The sequence below is a fragment of the Schistocerca cancellata genome, chromosome 10 (assembly GCF_023864275.1).
Source record: "Schistocerca cancellata isolate TAMUIC-IGC-003103 chromosome 10, iqSchCanc2.1, whole genome shotgun sequence".
Classification (NCBI taxonomy): domain Eukaryota; kingdom Metazoa; phylum Arthropoda; class Insecta; order Orthoptera; family Acrididae; genus Schistocerca; species Schistocerca cancellata.
The window spans coordinates 17,828,095-17,845,515 of record NC_064635.1 but is presented as its reverse complement, the minus strand read 5'-3'; the positions used below and the strand labels follow the sequence as shown (position 1 = coordinate 17,845,515).

The window sequence follows — 17,421 nt, the reverse complement described above, 5'->3', positions numbered from 1 at the left end:
ATTTTGTGTAGTGCTGCGAACAGAAGAAAATGAGGAACTGGCGAGTACCTTAGTACGGTTAATAATTAGTTAATACTGATAACTGTATTAATGCCACAAAATGAGACATAATCATAAATGATTAAAGTGGCATTTATCTCCTCCTGTTTGAATAATTATGTCGTAAATATCTCAGTTTAATTTCATTACTAAATATAAGCACCGCATGTAATGTGAATGTCGCTCTATACCGTATTTACTAGAGTCTAAGCCGCACTCGAATCTAAGCTGCACCTGAAAAATGAGACTCGAAATAAAGGAAAAAAAAAATTTCCCGAATCTAAGCCGCACCTGAAATTTGAGACTCGAAATTCAAGGGGAAAGAAAAGTTTTAGGCTGCACCTCCAAATCAAAACAAAGTTGGTCCACTGTAATATGGGACACAATTTAGGTCGAATGAATGACGATACAGCTACAGTAGTTTGGTTCGAGTCGTAAGCTTAGCAGTTAAGCTTTACCAGGTAGCCATTGCTATTCGTCAGGCGCTCCGTCCGTATTTATATGGGTACCCTTCCTTTTTCAGTGGTTCGTCTGGTTTGAATCGATTGCTTATTTTGCTTTGCTCTGATAAGTGCCGTTTTCTTTGTTATAGGTATTTATGTCACTCTAAGCTGAAAATGCATTACTGTACTGTGTCATACATTGTTTGTCACATTCTGATAGTGCATATTTACGGTCTGTCGCCACTCACGGCATGGCTTGCTTTTGTGCGCGCTACCGCCACTTACAATTAAAAAAAAAAAAAAAAAAAGAGAGGAATCGTCTCATTGGCGAAACAATGGCAAGAGACTGCTATTTGTTGTTACTTACACTGCTGCCTTCTCTGATAATGATCAACAAGAACCAAATAATAGATTGCGTATGATAGAACATGTTCTGAACGAGAGTTAGGTGAAAATTTTTCTCCGTTTGAAAATCTTTGTGGCCGCTTCTTTAGTACATCAAATTCTGCACAGAAATTAGAGTCATCGTAGACTTAAAAATCTAGTCAGTTGCCGGGCTTTGTTTCTGACTGTATCACTATTAGACATAAGAATAATACGAATATAAACATGACACGATACGTATATTCTTCCGCGTTTGCTGTTGTCTCACTCTAGTTTTGTAGTTTATTAGGCAGACAGGATTTAAGTGAGATAGCAGCAAACATGAAAGAATACATGACAAAATGTTTATATTCGTATTATTCTTATGGTGAAGAGAATACTGCATGTGATTCACATTTCATCATGTTCCTATTAGCAACCATCTCTTCTCACAGGTAGGAAACAATTCAGAACGTAGAGTTGGCCATATCGATAAACATCCCAAACAGTCTTGCCAGTCGGATTTTCGTAGTACATTGAAATTCTGCTATATTCGAAGATGAACAATATGGAATTTGTATTTACTTCGTTGGATAATGTATGAAACTGCAGTGGTCGAAACTTGGGGCGAAGAAAAAAAGCTCGTCTTCCACCCTTTTTTTTAATTTATTTACTGATGCAGAGGGTTTGGCGCCAGTATTTATCTTTTTGCCTACAAACCATGCCTGTGTAGCGCTATATATATTCGACGGCAGAAGTTAGCTGTGGCGGCACCTACCAACATTTTTTCAGAACTTCCGCTTACTTTGCACTCGATTCTAAGCCGCAGGCGGTTTTTTGGATTACAAAAACCAGAAAAATTAGATTCGAGCAACTACAGTATACGCATTCACAAAAGCTTGTTATTCCTGTGCATCATTTTTACCGTAGCAGGTGATAGGTGATTGGTATGAAGCACGCTGCTGCTAGTACTGCTTCCTCACACCTCTCCTCACCCCACGGTCACCAAAGTGTCCATTCCACCGCTCCCGAGGCTGTTACCATTCCACTCGGTGAAATGGCCGAGCATTTGTCCCCAACCTTCAGATTTAGTGACACAAGATGGTGGATTAGCCCAGGGTGAAACCACAGGCTAGATTGTTTGTTCGTAACATTATGTCAGCCTGTCGCCGTCGACCAGTTGTTCTGTTAGACACCTATCGGTACAAGTCGGCAGTTTTCATGAATGTGATGCCTACAACAAAGATTAACTGTTGTTCCAATAAGCGTCGCAAAAGGTGTAATTTAATTTCAGGTATTGAATAAAATTTAACATCTCCTCTATAAAGCACTTTTATAAAACTTGTTCCTGCAGTGTGTTGTTTGTACTGTAGTAGCGGATCGGTACGTTGCACCTGACTTCAAAGCAGTGAATTCCCTCCTCACTCTCCAACTATTATGCAGTGGCACAAATCAGCTTCCTTGGATCTCCACCTTGTGTGACAGGTATCAAACATTTAGGAATCCTTGTGTACATATAGGATCACCGACAGGTAGCACGTGTACAACACGTTGATTTTCGTTTGAATGTTCTAAAGCTATTTCAAATATCACCTATGGTTTAACCTGATAATTTAGATTGGGTGTGCACAAAAAAAAGCTTCTGAAAAAATTAGAAGGTTTCTCTCTGATTTTGAAAATTCCTGTCCCCCCCCCCCCCCCCCCCTGTGTCCATAGGCAAAAATTGCTGTGTGACAAGATGTAAATTCACATTAATGTTCATATGTGGATGCTACATCATCTATTTCGACATTTATTTGTTTTACAGCCAGTAAATTCCACACAAGTCTGGTTGTAATGGAAGACTTAGGTACACGGTTGATTTAATAATGGACAAGCCATCGAAAATTTGTCATCAATAAATAAATAAAACTTCTTATTCATCTTAATATGGATCCTCTAATGGTTTACTGTAATCACATAAAAGTTACAGACTACCTCAACTCTAGCATACTGAAGACACTGATTAGTATGAAATGCTGAAAATAAAATTTTTGTTGTCCACGGAAGCTGTTATGCAACTTGCAACTGGAATGGAGCCTAACTATTGACCACTGAGTAATATAGATGACTGTGACTTTGAGCAAGAGTGAGGTTAGACCAACAAGCCAAAAGCGAGTTCATGTATTGTACGACTTGAGACTTGAGAATCACATTTGCCCCATTATGCGCATGAGGTTCTCCTCACTACTAGGTATGAAAAAAACTCAGTTTCTTTCTTAAAGTGCGAGACGAAAAAAGTTAGTCCAGACTTGAGAATAAAATGTGGATGGGTTTCATAGCAGTTTTTTTTTTTTTTTTTTTTTTTTTTTTTTTTTTTTAAGGAGAAAAATGGGAATTTTGTCCCAGTTTCAAGAAAATTACATTAGAAACAGTTTTTAGCTTGAGATAAAATTTATTAATTTGTTAATGTGTATTATTTTCTACAGATATTCATTATTTATCATTTTTTTAAATAGGAGTTCCAGTATCAAACAAAGCAATATTTTTGAAGCCACAGAATGAGTGGATGAAACAGTCCACGGTGCACGCACTCTTCTTTACTAGAAGACGATGTTACAAGAATTGAAATTTTGTAGTGTTTGCACACCATCAGGTGTCATTTGTCAATACGGAGTTCAGCATACTGTGTGGCATTGTTCCCTTCATTACTTTTGGATAGTAAGATTGGAAAGAAAATGCAATTGCAAAAAAAAAAATCTTTGTTACAGTGCTGTATACAGACTGGTGCCATACTTTTACCGACCGTATTGACAAATGTGAAACGATCATACTCTAATTTGATGAAAGCATGAATGCTGTTTCTCGAGAGATCAAGATGGCTTTATAGGTACGATATCTACATCTACAAGGATACTGTGCAAATCATTGTGTTCATCGAACCACCTTCACAATTTTGTATTATTCCAATCTCGTATAGCATGCAGAAAGAATGAACACCTATATCTTTCCGTACGAGCTCTGATTTCCCTTATTTTATCACAGTGATCATTTCTCCCTATGTATGTCGGTGTCAACAAGGTATTTTCACATTTGGAGGAAAAAGTTGGTGATTGGAATTTCGTGAGAAGATTCCGCTGCAGCAAACAAAACCTTTGAGCCGGCCACTGTGGCTGCGTAGTTCTAGGTGCTTCAGTCTGGAACTGCTACGGTCGCAGGTTCAAATCCTGCCTCAGGCATGGATGTGTGTGATGTCCTTAGGGTTAAGTAGTTTTGGGGGACTGATGACCTCCAATTTTAAGTCCCATAGTGCTCAGAGCCATTTGAACCATTTTGAATACAAAATGTGCTGCCCTTCTTTGAACTTTTTCAATGTACTCTGTCAATCCTACCTGGTAAGGATCCCACACGGCGCAGCAATATTCTAAAAGAGGACAGTTTTCTTAGTAGGTTTGTTAGATTTTCTAAGTGTTCTGGCAATAAAACACAGTCTTTGATTACCCTTCCCCACAACATTTTCTGTGTGTTCTCTCCAATTTAAGTTGTACATAATTGTAATTCCTAGGTATTTAGTTGAATTTACAGCCTTTGGATTTGACTGATTTATCGGGTAACTGAAGTTTAATGGATTTCCTTCAGCACTAATGTGGATGACCTCGCACATTTCTTTATTTAGGGTCAACTACCAATTTTTCCACCATACAGATATCTATTATAAATCATTTCGCATTTTGTTTTGATCTTCTGATGACATTATTAGTCGATAAATGACAGCGTCATCTGTAAACAACTTAAGACGGTTGCTCAGATTGTCTCCCAAATCATTTTTGTAGATAAGGAACAGCAAAGGGCCTACAACACTACCTCAGGGAATGCCAGAAATCACTTCTGTTTTACACAATGACTTCCAATCACTGAGACAATATTCTGAATGCTCGCAATTTCACTACAAGCCACTTGTTTGGTACAGTGTCAAAAGCCTTCCAGAAATCCAGAATCAATCTGAAATCCCTTGTCAATAGCACTTAACACTTCATAGAAGTAAAGAGCTAGTTGTGTTTCACAAGAATGTTGTTTTCTAAATTCTTGTTGACTGTGTGTCAATAGCCCGTTCTCTTCAAGGTAATTCATAATGATCGAACACAATATATGTTCCTAAATCCTGCTGCATATCGACGTTAAGGATGTGGGCCTGTAATTTAGTGAATGACTCCTACTGCCTTTCTCGATTATTGGTGTGACTTGTGTGACTTTCCAGTCTTTGGGTACAGATCTTTTGTCGAACGAACGATTGTATATGATTGTTAAGTATGGAGCTATTACATCAGAATACTGTGAAAGGAACCTAATTGTTATGTAGTCTGGGCCAGAAGATTTGCTTTTATTAGGTGATTTAACATTAACTGATTTAATGTTACTTGGATTTCATTTTTGTGAATGATATAAAGAGCAAATTATTTGCTCAAAAATGTAAAAAAATCTTTGGGTTTGGAAAACAAAACTTTTGAATGTTATCTGTAGCTGGGCAAAACAAGAATTTAAAACTTCTGGACAACTTTAACAAGGAACCAAAAGAATCTTCCTTTGGTGGTCTATAACTGCTGGAAATTGATACCTGAAGTTTGCTCATATTACATGGTCCTTTCGAAACAGGCATATCTGAAACTAACTGGGAAACTGTCATTTTTGAGACTGTTTTATTATTTATTTCATGGTTCTTCTCCACGGAGGACACAGTAAACTGAAATACCCTCATCTTCATCCCATCCTATGTCACTTTGAGGAACAGGATGTACTAAAAAGCTAAAAAAGCTGTGCAAGTTCTCTAATATATTTGAACTTATGTTACTGAGATACCGAAATCGAAAGTCATTCCTGTGTCATCAAGTTTGAGAATTGTTTCTGAAGCTGTCAACAAAAAATTGATAGATGAAAACTGACATTCCTCAGTTCAACAGCACATTTGTTGGAAACATTTTTACTCTGTTTTCAGAGCACTGTTATGATGGCTCCATTTCTGTATGATGAACCACATAATCATATGAAAGTTTCAATGCAGCTAATTTTGAAACTAGACATCTTAAAAAGCAAAAATTCTTATTAAATGAAAACTGACTTGAAGGATGCAATTTGGAAGTTAGGGTTGGTCCAGGAATTGTGCATGGCTCAGTGAAGTTATTCCACTCATGATAACTGGGAAATATGGGATTGAGTCCCATTCTGGCACAGATTTTCACATGTCAATGTTTTGTAGCTGATGAGAAGGAATTCACAGTCAGTAAATAAATTTCGAAGTAAAGAATTCAGTTATGGCAAGACAGTTCAATTAGGATTTTGCTACAAGAAACGCACTAAAAAATTTTAAGAGTGTATCTGAAGAAGAAATAACATTTCTAAAGGAAAATATTCAAAGATGCATTATGGCATACTAAGGACTGATGGCCTGAGATGTTAAGTCCCATAGTGCTCAGAGCCATTTGAACCCTTTGTGTAGTTGAAAACACTGTTTTCAGTTAAATGATACCAGTGGATTTTCCACAACCAGGTTGTAACACACTTTTTTTGCATACAATTATAAGTTGCAACAGGTTGCCCAACTGCTGTGCAAGAAAAGTAGTATTACATGGCGCCATTTATCATATACTGATTTAACTTTGCCACCAAACAGTATATATTAAACACCCAAGTGAGGGCCAGCAGAGAGCTATAAAACTCTTGGTGTATGTGTGGTCAAAGTAACCACGGCAGTCGAAGTATGCCAATTCAGATACGCTAATGGTGTTGACAATTTCAACATCGACAAAAGTCTTGCACACTTTTTTCGCAATGCACATTCTTTGTACAGGGACCATATGACAAATAAGGAGAAGGAAGGCGAAAGAGAAAAGGAGAAACAATTATTGAACAAACAAAAGCAAGCTGAAATCAAAAACTTGGAAACAAAGAGAGCAAACACATCAAGTGACGCAAGATTTTGGTAGAGATAGAAAATTTAAATATGTGTCCCCTGAACCGCGCTTCTGGACGATTTTTCTCAACTTTACCCCCTTTCCTAAACCTCACTAGGCCTTTTCCTTCACCCCTCTTCCTTCCCCCTTCTATGCTCTTTCCAGGAGAAGAGCCACTGGCACCAAAAGCTTGCAAACTGTATGACCTTGTATGTGTGTTTTCTGCTGCTGCATGGTGAGCAGATTTTTTGTGTGTCCAACTACATAATATTTTCAAAAACTGATTGTTTTCAAAGATACAGTATTTGATATATTATAATTATTTTAATTTGTACTTGTAATTTAGATCACTAAAGAAATATTATTTATTATGGATATTTTAATAATTATCAATATAATTTTTTTAAAAAGATGGTGTTTTAGTGTCAAATTTAATGAAAAAGTAAACCAGAAAAAAATTTCCTTGGAAAAACCTGGAAAATACCTTCAATTCGAAAATGACCAATTACAGGACACTGTGAAAGTATGCTGTGTTCTCTCCACAGATATTCCTGTTCTGTGTTGGTACTCAGTACCGTCATTTATTTACTGTATGTATTCCAGTCTCTGTCACCCTGTGCAATTTTTACCCACTACAACTCCCTGTTCTCCAGGGGTTGTCAGTCTCTTTCATCTTAACACTTAGCCTGTACACGTGTGCATTTTCTTACTGATTCTTTGTAGAACCTCCCCACTTCATATCTCATCAGTCCACTTGATTTTCAGCATTCTGCCCTAAATATTTCCCCCCCCCCCCCCCACCCTCCCCCCTCCACTGTTAATGATTCACTTCTGTTCAATGATTTGCTCAAGATGCATGACCTCAGATATTTGTCTCAAGTTAATGCCTATGTTTGGTACTAGTGGACCTAATTTTTGGAATAATGCCCTCTTTACATGTGTTAGTCTATTTTTCATGACCACCTTGCTTTGTCTTTAATGTCATTTGGCTCCCAAGATAACAGAATTCCTTTCCTGCAAGGTCCCCAGTTTTGATGATAAATATATCACTTACTTTATTTCTACTACTACTCATTACACTTATCGTTCTTCGGTTTCCTCACAATCCGTATTCTGTGCTCATTAAACTGTTCTTTGCGTTCAACAGATCCTGTAATTATCCATCGCCTTCACTGAGGAATGCTGTGTCACCAGGGAATCTTATCAATCATATCGTTTCACTCTGAAATATAATCCCACTCCTTACTCTTTCTTTTGTTTCCACCACTGTTTCTTCAATGTACAAATTAAACAGCAAGGGCTTAAACCCTTTACAATCTGAGTGTTTTGTTCGTAGTCTTCTGTTCCCTTTTGGTTGTTGTACTTATTTTATATTACCTGTCTTTCCCTACAGTGTATACCTATTGTATTTGAATTTCAAACATCTTGCACCACTTTCAGTTGTCTAATGCTTTTTACAGGTCAATAGGTCTTGTGAAATGTCTCGAATTTTCTGAGTGTGGTTCATTATTAAGTGTAATGTCACAACTGTCTCTCTGGCACCTTTACTTTTTCTAAAGCCAAACAATTTATCAAGTTAAAGACATACTGTTCTATGGAATTTTGAAATTTACTGGAAGTAAAGGTTCGTCTCCAGCTAACATAGTGCTGTGTTCCAAACTATTTACGCTACTCAGTCGTGACTAACCATAGAGTACATTGTGTGGAACGGACAGGAATAATAGTTTACATCAGAGAATTGTGTTTGCTTCTTCTCATGCCTTCCCCTTTACTGTTGTTTTTATTCAATATGATATTTTTTGTTTTGTTTTAGAAAGCTCTTATATGATGAAATGGAATGCACTCCAGAAAAGGAGCATCTGTTCCAATTTTCCAGCAAGAAGCTATTGGCGTTAGTGTCATTTATTCAGAAACTGTTTGCTGAGGAAATGAAAATAATTGAGGCTGAAAAAGATGATGGGAAAAGAAGACAGAAGTTTACAGTACTTGTGTTTGTAGAGAGAAGGTCTTCTGCCAAGTTATTGTATCAAATATTTAAGGTAACTAAGACCAGATTATGTACTTCTTTGGGTAAATGGTATAGCAAGTTGCATTAAAATATTTAATTGTAATAAAACAGTACCAAAAGGGTAACTTTATGGTTGTGTTCGCTCTATTTGGTTTCATGTGTTGGATGAAATGTGCACTTACACTTGTTCAAATTTCCTAGAGGGCATTTTCAGTAATTCTGGTTATTTTTCATAGCGCATAAGTGATTCTGAACATCTATATGTATAGGCTGAAAGCCACATTATTTTGTGTTGTGAGAGATGTGTAGTGTACCAGCCTCAGCATATTTTCCCTCCCAACTGCTACCTTTCTTAATGGTGCAGGTATAGAACATTCATCTGTCATTCTCTATACGAACTAAAAAAAATTGTCCAATTCACCATCACAGTTATTTCACAATATGCATATGGGAAGAGTGATACAAAGTGGGACCCAAAAACTGCAAGTTTCTTAAGAAAAGCATATCCTTTTTTAAAAATAAAACATTAATCTCCTTAAATGTACTCTCCATTAGTACTAATGCACTTATCAAATTGTTTGGTCCAGTGTAGGAAAAACATTTTAAATTCGTACTCTTTCATACCCGGTAGCACTTTCTTGACATTGTGTTTTATGTTCCTTTCGAGTCCCTTTTCATCGTAGGAAATGGGAAGAAATCAGAGGGAGATAGATCTGGTGAAAAGTGCACTTACATCAAGGTAATCATCTTTGTTGAGGCCAAAAAGTTTTGAACACACTCAGCTGTGTGCGCAGGCGCCTTGTCACGTTGCAAAACCAACTTGAGAGAATTCCACAAAACCAGATCTTTTCTTGCCAAATTTCTGCTCTGCCTTTACACAACCTTGAAATAGAGCTGTTGATTTACTGTTTGCTTTTGAGGGTTGAATTGTGATTGTATGATCTTTTTTATGTCAGAAAAACTGAAGAGCATCATATTCACATTCAAATTCACCCGACGAGCTCTTTTTGGATGGGGTGAGCCAGATGACTTCTTTTGATTTGACTGTTGTTTACTTTAAGGATTTTACCCGGAGCAGTGCAACTCACTCCCATTGACAGCTTTGTTGAAAAAATCAGCGTCATCCTTGAATGCGTTCTTCATTTCACGACAGTCTGGAATGTGCCTATTTGTTTGACATTCGTTTATAAGTCTGGCCACAAACATTGCAACCACTGTTTGCGTTGCCAAATAGACATTCAAAATGCACTTAATTGTGCTCAGAACCACCGAAGTAAGTCTTGAAGCACATTGATTGTCCTATGTTGATTTGCACTGATGAGATTACGGATTTTGCTGATGTGTTCCTCGGGTTGAGCAGTTGAAGGATGACCGGAATGAAGCTGATCTTCAGTTGCCATTTCCCTCGTTTTAAATTGAGAAAACCATTTGTACACATCTATGTTACTAAGAGTGTGCTCCTTATACAATGTTCTCACCGTCACAGCAGTTTCAGCTACATTCGAACGAAACAATAATCAAAACTTTACAGCTGGACATTGTTTATGAGAGTCAGCCATTTCTTCGTGTCACAGGTGTCCTACAGACACATGTGAAGAAGTGCCACAGAAGACGTACCGTCATTTTAGGATGGTGGGTGTTGCCGCTTGGCAGCAGACTGACCCGAGAGAGATCCTGCAGATCTCCCTAGCAGCTCAACCTGGTACTAAAAGCACACTGTGCACAGCATTATATGATTCTGGCTTCTTTTGGATCTCCCTTCATATGTTCATTGACTCTTCTTCGAATGTGCATCATTGAAATTTTAAGAGAGCTACTTCGTGATGTGCTCTGCTGCCTCTTGTAGTCTTTGCCACTGTATCTGAGTGTGCTCCTACATGACACTCACACACTGATTAAATGGGCCTGTATGAACATGTTATCCCTCAGATCCATTTTATGCAATTAGGGAAGGCCAGAAAGTTACACGGGACCAAATTTGGGAGAATAGGCTGATGGGGAAATTGTTTCTCAATTACTAGAGTGATAGTGAACATAGTTTCCTGGTGCAGAGGCATTTCCAAGCCTTTGAAGCATTTCAGAAGCGATGAAGAGGTGAAAGCCACAGTGCGTAAGTGGCTGCATTCACAACCAAAAGAATTCTTCTTGTGAGGCATCTGTGTACTTCTGAAGATGTGGAATGTGTGCATTACACATCATGAGGTCTACATCAGAAAATGATGTATCTATAATATTTCTGCATTATCTTATTTGCATAATAATAGATACCGTATTTACTCGAATCTAAGCTGCACTTTTTTTCCGGTTTTTGTAATCCAAAAAACCGCCTGCGGCTTAGAATCGAGTGCAAAGCAAGCGGAAGTTCTGAAAAATATTGGTGGGTGCCGCCACAACTAACTTCTGCCGTCAAATATATGTAGCGCTACACAGGCATCCTTTGTAGGTACAAAGATAAATACTGGCGCCAAAATCTCTGTGTCGGTAAACAAAATTAAAAAAAAAAAAAAAAAAAAATTGGAAGACGAGTTTTTTTCTCTGCCCGAGTTTCGACCACTGCATTTTCATACATGATCCAACGAAGTAAATACAAATTCCGTATTGTTCCTCTTCGAACATAGCAGCATTTCAATGTACTACAAAAATCCGACTGGCAAGACTGGGATTTTTGGCAATATGGCCAACTCTACGTTCTGAATTTTTTCCTACCTGTGAGAAGAGACGGTTGCTAATAGGAACCTGATGAAATGTGAATCACATGCAGTATTCTCTTCACCATAAGAATAATACGAATATAAACATTTTGCCATGTATTCTTTCGTGTTTGCTTCTATCTCATTTAAATCCTGTCTCCCTAATAAACTACGAAACTAGAGTGAGACAACAGCAAACGCGGAAGAATATACGTATCGTGTCATGTTTATATTCGTATTACTATTATGTCTAATAGTGATACAGTCAGAAATGAAGCACGGCAACTGACTAGATTTTTAAATCTAAGATGACTAATTTCTGTGCAGAATTTGATGTACTAAAGAAGCGGCCACAAAGATTTTCAAACGGAGAAAAATTTTAGCCAAGCTCTCGTTCAGAACATGTTCTATCATACGCAGTCTATTATTTGGTTCTTGTTGATCATTATCAAAGAAAGCAGCAGTGTAAGTAACAACAAATAGCAGTCTCTTGCCATTGTTTCGCTAATGAGCCGATTCCTCTCTTTTTTAAATTGTAGGCGGCGGTAGCGCGCACAAAAGCAAGCCATGCCACGAGCAGCGACAGGCCGTAAACACGCACTATCAGAATGTGACAAACAATGCATGACACAGTATAGTAATGCATTTTCAGCTTAGAGTGACTGACGTAAACACCTATAACATAGAAAACGTTACTTATCAGATCAAAGCAAAATACGCAATCGATTCAAACCAGACGAAGCACGTGAAAAAGGAAGGGTATCCATATAAATACGGACGGAGCGCCTGACGCATAGCAATGGCTACCTGGTAAAGCTTAACTGCTAAGCTTACGACTCGAACTAAACTACTGTAGCTGTATCGTCATTCATTCGACCTAAATTGTGTCTCATATTACAATGGATCAACTTTGTTTCGATTTGGAGGTGCGGCCTAAAACTTTTCTCTCCCCTTGAATTTCGAGTCTCAAATTTCAGGTGCGGCTTAGATTTGGGTTTTTTTTTTTTTTTTTTTTTTTTTTTTTTTTTTTTTTTTTTTTTTTTTTTTTTTTGCCCCCCCTTTATTTCGAGTCGCATTTTTCAGGTGTGGCTTAGATTCGAGTAAATACGGTAATTGAGGTTTTCAAGTGAATTGCTGTTGTGTTATTACTATTGTTGTTGTTGTTACTGTTGTTGCTATTACTATTGCTCCTTTTATTATTTATTGCTGTTACAAACTACATTAAAGGCAGTTAAAATTATCATAATATTTTCAATTACACAGATCATTACGTTACTGGCAACAGTGTAAAGAGGTTGACATAAATCTTAACCTTTCAGAATCAGCATATGGAACCTGTGAAGTAAAGGCTGTAAAGGAGGAGGTATAGAGAGGTGGAAAATTTACCCCAAACAGGCCGTTAAGCTGTGCTTCAGAATGGAACTTGTGCAATACATACTGTTGAAAGTCCAGTTTAATGTTCGGAGGGTCAGAAATCAAATGTAAATGAGTGCTGAACAGTAAAGAAGTAAGATGAGAGAAGTAGTTTTGTCTTTAATGTAGTTTGGAACTATAAGTCCACACTGATATATTGCTACTAGTTTTGACTTAGAGATAAGTAGTATCATGTATTCTGTTCATATAACAATCAAAGTTCTGATTTCTGTTATTATTTTACAGTGATGTGACTGTTGTTAAGTGGCTAACATAATCATTTGGTAACACTGTGAAAAACAATGTTGATCTTAGATAAATAGATAAAAAGTTCTAAATCTTTACAAAGGTATTTTTCAATTATTTTTCAGTTCTTGTCATTGAGTGATCCTAAATATGAAGGCTTGCATCCTGATTTTGTTGTGGGCTTTGCTGCACAGCAGTATACAAAGGAAAACGATCTTGAGAAAAAGAGAAATCAGGAGGCTTTAGATAAGTAAGTCCGAAAATTCTTGCAATTTTATTAACTCCATAAATAGCAAAGTAACATGATGTAGCAGAAACTCTCTCTCTCTCTCTCTCTCTCTCTCTCTCTCTCCCTCTCCCTCTCCCTCTCCCTCTCCCTCCCTCCCTCCCTCCCTCCCTCCCCCGCTCCCCCCTCTCTTTCTCTCTGTCATAGTTAATAGTTGCTCTGCCATTATTATTATTATTATTATTATTATTATTATTAGTCGTAAAGCTCCCAACATGGAAGACGCTAAGTAAAGATGGTTCACTTCTGGGGCTTCTTATTCTTCTTGTTTGCCCACCAGGTCTTCATTCTTTGCGAGAATTCAGCTTTTCTTTCTTCGCTCCATTTTGTTCCAGTTCTCGGCGCTTTTGTCTCTGGTTTGACCTCCCGTTTGTCAACTTTAAGTTTGAAATTGTTTCTTTTGTTCATGTCTTCAGTAGTAATGTTGGCTAATTCCAGATCTTTCTTTACATTTTTGATCCATTCTCCTCCATTAACAAGGGATGCTACGTATCTTACTATTCTTTTTGTAAGTCTGTGATCGGGAAGTCTCATTATGTGGCCATAGAATTTTAGACGCCTCTTCCTCAAGTCTATCTCTATGTTAGAATATTCTTCTCTGCCATTATTATGGACCTGAAAAATTCAGATTTGAATATATGTGAATTATGGATCGAAAAACACAAAAGAAAAGTTACCTAGCAAATGGAACTTCGTACCAAATTGTATTCAAATGAACTATTTTATCAATTACAGTTTCAATAACTTTATTTTTAGCAAATTTTCTGTTTTCGGTGTTACAATATCTGATGAAGCCCAATTTGGACAGGGAATGTGTATAAAGAGAATGTGTTTGCAAGATGTAATGAGTACCTGTGCTGTAATGCAGTGACGATTATGTGCTGGTTCGTTATAACCTGGTCCATGTTAGTTGTTGGGTGGATGAAGGGTCTCTACAAGATACACCATAAGACATTGTATGACTCAGCAGAGGGAACTGCCATACTAGAGCAATGAAATGGATGTACACAGCAGTCAGTGAGGTAGCTGATGGAATGAATCCGTGTGAATTGAAATATGTTGTTGTTAGACTTTCTGGTTTATTCCTGTTACAGACAAGAGGTGTAATCTTAAAGAACAAAATTTTGAGATTTGTACACCACTTGCTAGCAGCAAAATATATGTTTAAGAAAACCACTAGTGGAATACCCATTTTGATTCTTTTCTCTAAGGGCTTGATTAACACCAGTAGTTAATGAAGCAGTTGTCAGTTACGAAATGTAACGTACACTAGTAACAGGGAGAAGTAAGATTATATGTTTATACATCCAATCATTTCCAAACAAATAAGTGATCAAAAATAGATACTGATTTTGGCTCAGAATAAATACATTTTCACATCTCTAGTAATTAGATCACATGTTGTGGCTTTGTGTTGGTTAAGCAAATCACCCCGATAGATGTGGGGGGGGGGGGGGGGGGTATTTTTGTTTATTCCAGCATTGCTCTGGAATTTGGTTCATATACACCTTACTATTGGGAAGCGCTGGCAGGCCGACAGACACACAAACAAACACAAACATACACACAAAATTCCAGCCCTCGCAACCAACGGCCGCCTCGCCAGGAAAGAGCGTGGAATGTTTCCCTCTATTATATTACTATTGGGAAGAATACAGATGGAGAAAAACAACCTGATTATAAGGTTTTAGTGGGGTAGGGTCTGTCCGCATCCGGCCCCCGGCTCCCCGCCAGGCCCCCGGCTCCCCGCCCAGCCCCCGAACCCCTCACCACCTAAATACTCCCGCCTTCTCCCCTGAAAACCTTCCCATTCCAGCCCCCAACTTCTCTGTACCTCATTTGCTTCCACTTTCCCATTCCCCCTTGCCCCCCTCCTATCTGTCTCCCTTGCCACCTCCCCTTGTGTCCCCCACTACACCTCACCCCTTCTGTCTTCCCAAACTCCCCTGTCCACCTCCGGTGTCCTCTCACTCACAACCTCACACTCCACATCCCACCACACATTTGTAGATGGCGATCATGTGCTCATTATTAAATTTGTAGAAATACTTAACTCATTTATGTAAGTATGTATACATATCACCCCTTGCTTTAGAAATATGAGTTATTATTTCTCATCAGTCATGTCCCCCACATCCTTCAAGAGTTTTTATTGTGCTGCATACACAGAACTGATTCTGATAGCCTTGAAAATGACAGATATGTGGTTATGGTTTCAGGTTCAAGGCCGGTGAAACAAATATACTTGTTTCTTCAGATGTTCTCGAAGAAGGTGTGGATATACCAATGTGTAATACTGTGATTAGATTCGATCCCCCAAAAACATTCCGTTCATACGTTCAGTCAAAAGGCCGTGCACGACATAAAACGAGCACCTTCCATATCCTGACAGAGAGAGGGGACTCAAAATTCTACAATGCAATGCAACAATTTAAAGAAATTGAACGTGAGCTGTATAAGGTATGTCACTTCTATTCTGCCAAACCTGTAACATTAAATAATTTTTTGTGTATTTTTTGCTTGTGTGTGACAACTTTTCTTCTCCTGTAATGTGAAAGTAAAATAATTTAGCTGTTAGAATTCTCATAAGAATCCGCAATTTAAATGTAAGCCACTTTGTTTCGAATGATTGACAACAGCTTGCTATTATTGAATTTTCATCTAGAGACGTTGCAGTTAATGAAAATAAATTTTCTGTCAAACAACACAGTCACTGTCAACAGTTGTATGGCAAAGGTTTTTTAAACACACTTCACAAATTGCATACAACTTTTGTTCAGCAGAACATACCCAATTCATTGGAAGTTCAGTGAGCAATTGAATCCCATTGATTCCATTGCAGATGTTAAGACACAAAGCAACATTCTATAGTCTACTGAAATTATGCTTCAGTAAATAAGTGCTTAGCCCAAAGTCCTTTAATCGTCATTTGCAATCAGTCACAAGAATGAGAGAGAGGTTTGAAATGAAGTCTGACAAAGGACCTTAATCTACACACTTACAAGGCACAAAAGAAAGAACTACTACTGCCAGTTGATCATTTGTAACACTGTGAACTCACTAATGACATGTCATCTTTAGTGATAGGTGCATTTCCATTTGGACAGCTTCGTCAGTAAGTTCAGCTGTAGAATTTGGGGCACTGAGAATCAATTTCAGTGTCATTGCATGCACATTGAGCCACTGTTTGATGTGGAATTTGGGCAGGTGGGGTGATTGGATTTTAATTTCTTAATTTTTCAATAGTGGTGTAGGTAATGCAGTGGATGGGAATGGCCTACATTATAGGAACTTCGTGTGTGAGTTTCTCTGGGCCCGATTGAAGGGGACAGATTTTAAATAAAAGTGGTTGCAGCAAGTTAGCACATACCGTATGTAGTGTTGGCAGAAGAGCCAACACTGTGTTGCAAGAGGAGGCCGAAATGCACGCGTCAACTCACGCAGGGGGGCGCTAGGTCTGAAACAGGATATGTAATGAATGCTATAAAGAAAAGTATGTAGCTGCTGGAATACTTAACTTTAATCCATTATTTGTATACAGCATTCTTGATGATACAAGTGAGACTCTCTCTAGAAATGGTTAATGGTGCCTTGTTAGATCGTAGCCATGGACTTAGCTGAAGGCTATTCTAACTATCTCTCGGCAAATGAGAGAAAGGCTTCGTCAGTGTAGTCGCTAGCAAAGTCGTCCGTACAACTGGGGCGAGTCCTAGTCCGTCTCTCTAGACCTGCCGTGTGGTGGCGCTCGGTCTGCGATCACTGACAGTGGCGACACGCGGGTCCGACATGTACTAATGGACCGCGGCCGATTTAAAGCTACCACCTAGCAAGTGTGGTGTCTGGCGGTGACACCACAGCGTGCATGTGCACTGTTGCAGTAAAAATTTTCTAAGCTGTATTGAATCACACCTTGAAGACCAAAATTTTCTATAGAGATCTCGTGACAGTGTGTTGTGTGACTGTTTCCTGTTGGCTTGCATGAACTAATATATTAAATACATGAACA

The 17,421-nt window shown here is 38.2% G+C and overlaps 1 protein-coding gene across 2 annotated transcripts in view; it reads left to right on the top strand.

Moving 5' to 3' along the window:
* The window catches only part of LOC126106471 (endoribonuclease Dicer-like), a 292,820-nt gene that overhangs the window by 132,068 nt on the left and 143,331 nt on the right, over positions 1-17,421 (top strand). For both annotated transcript variants that reach the window (XM_049912758.1, XM_049912757.1), the window contains 3 exons: positions 8,586-8,811; positions 13,255-13,379; positions 15,635-15,875. In XM_049912758.1, the coding sequence (XP_049768715.1) occupies positions 8,586-8,811; positions 13,255-13,379; positions 15,635-15,875 (592 nt within the window). The remainder of the gene's footprint in view (positions 1-8,585; positions 8,812-13,254; positions 13,380-15,634; positions 15,876-17,421) is intronic.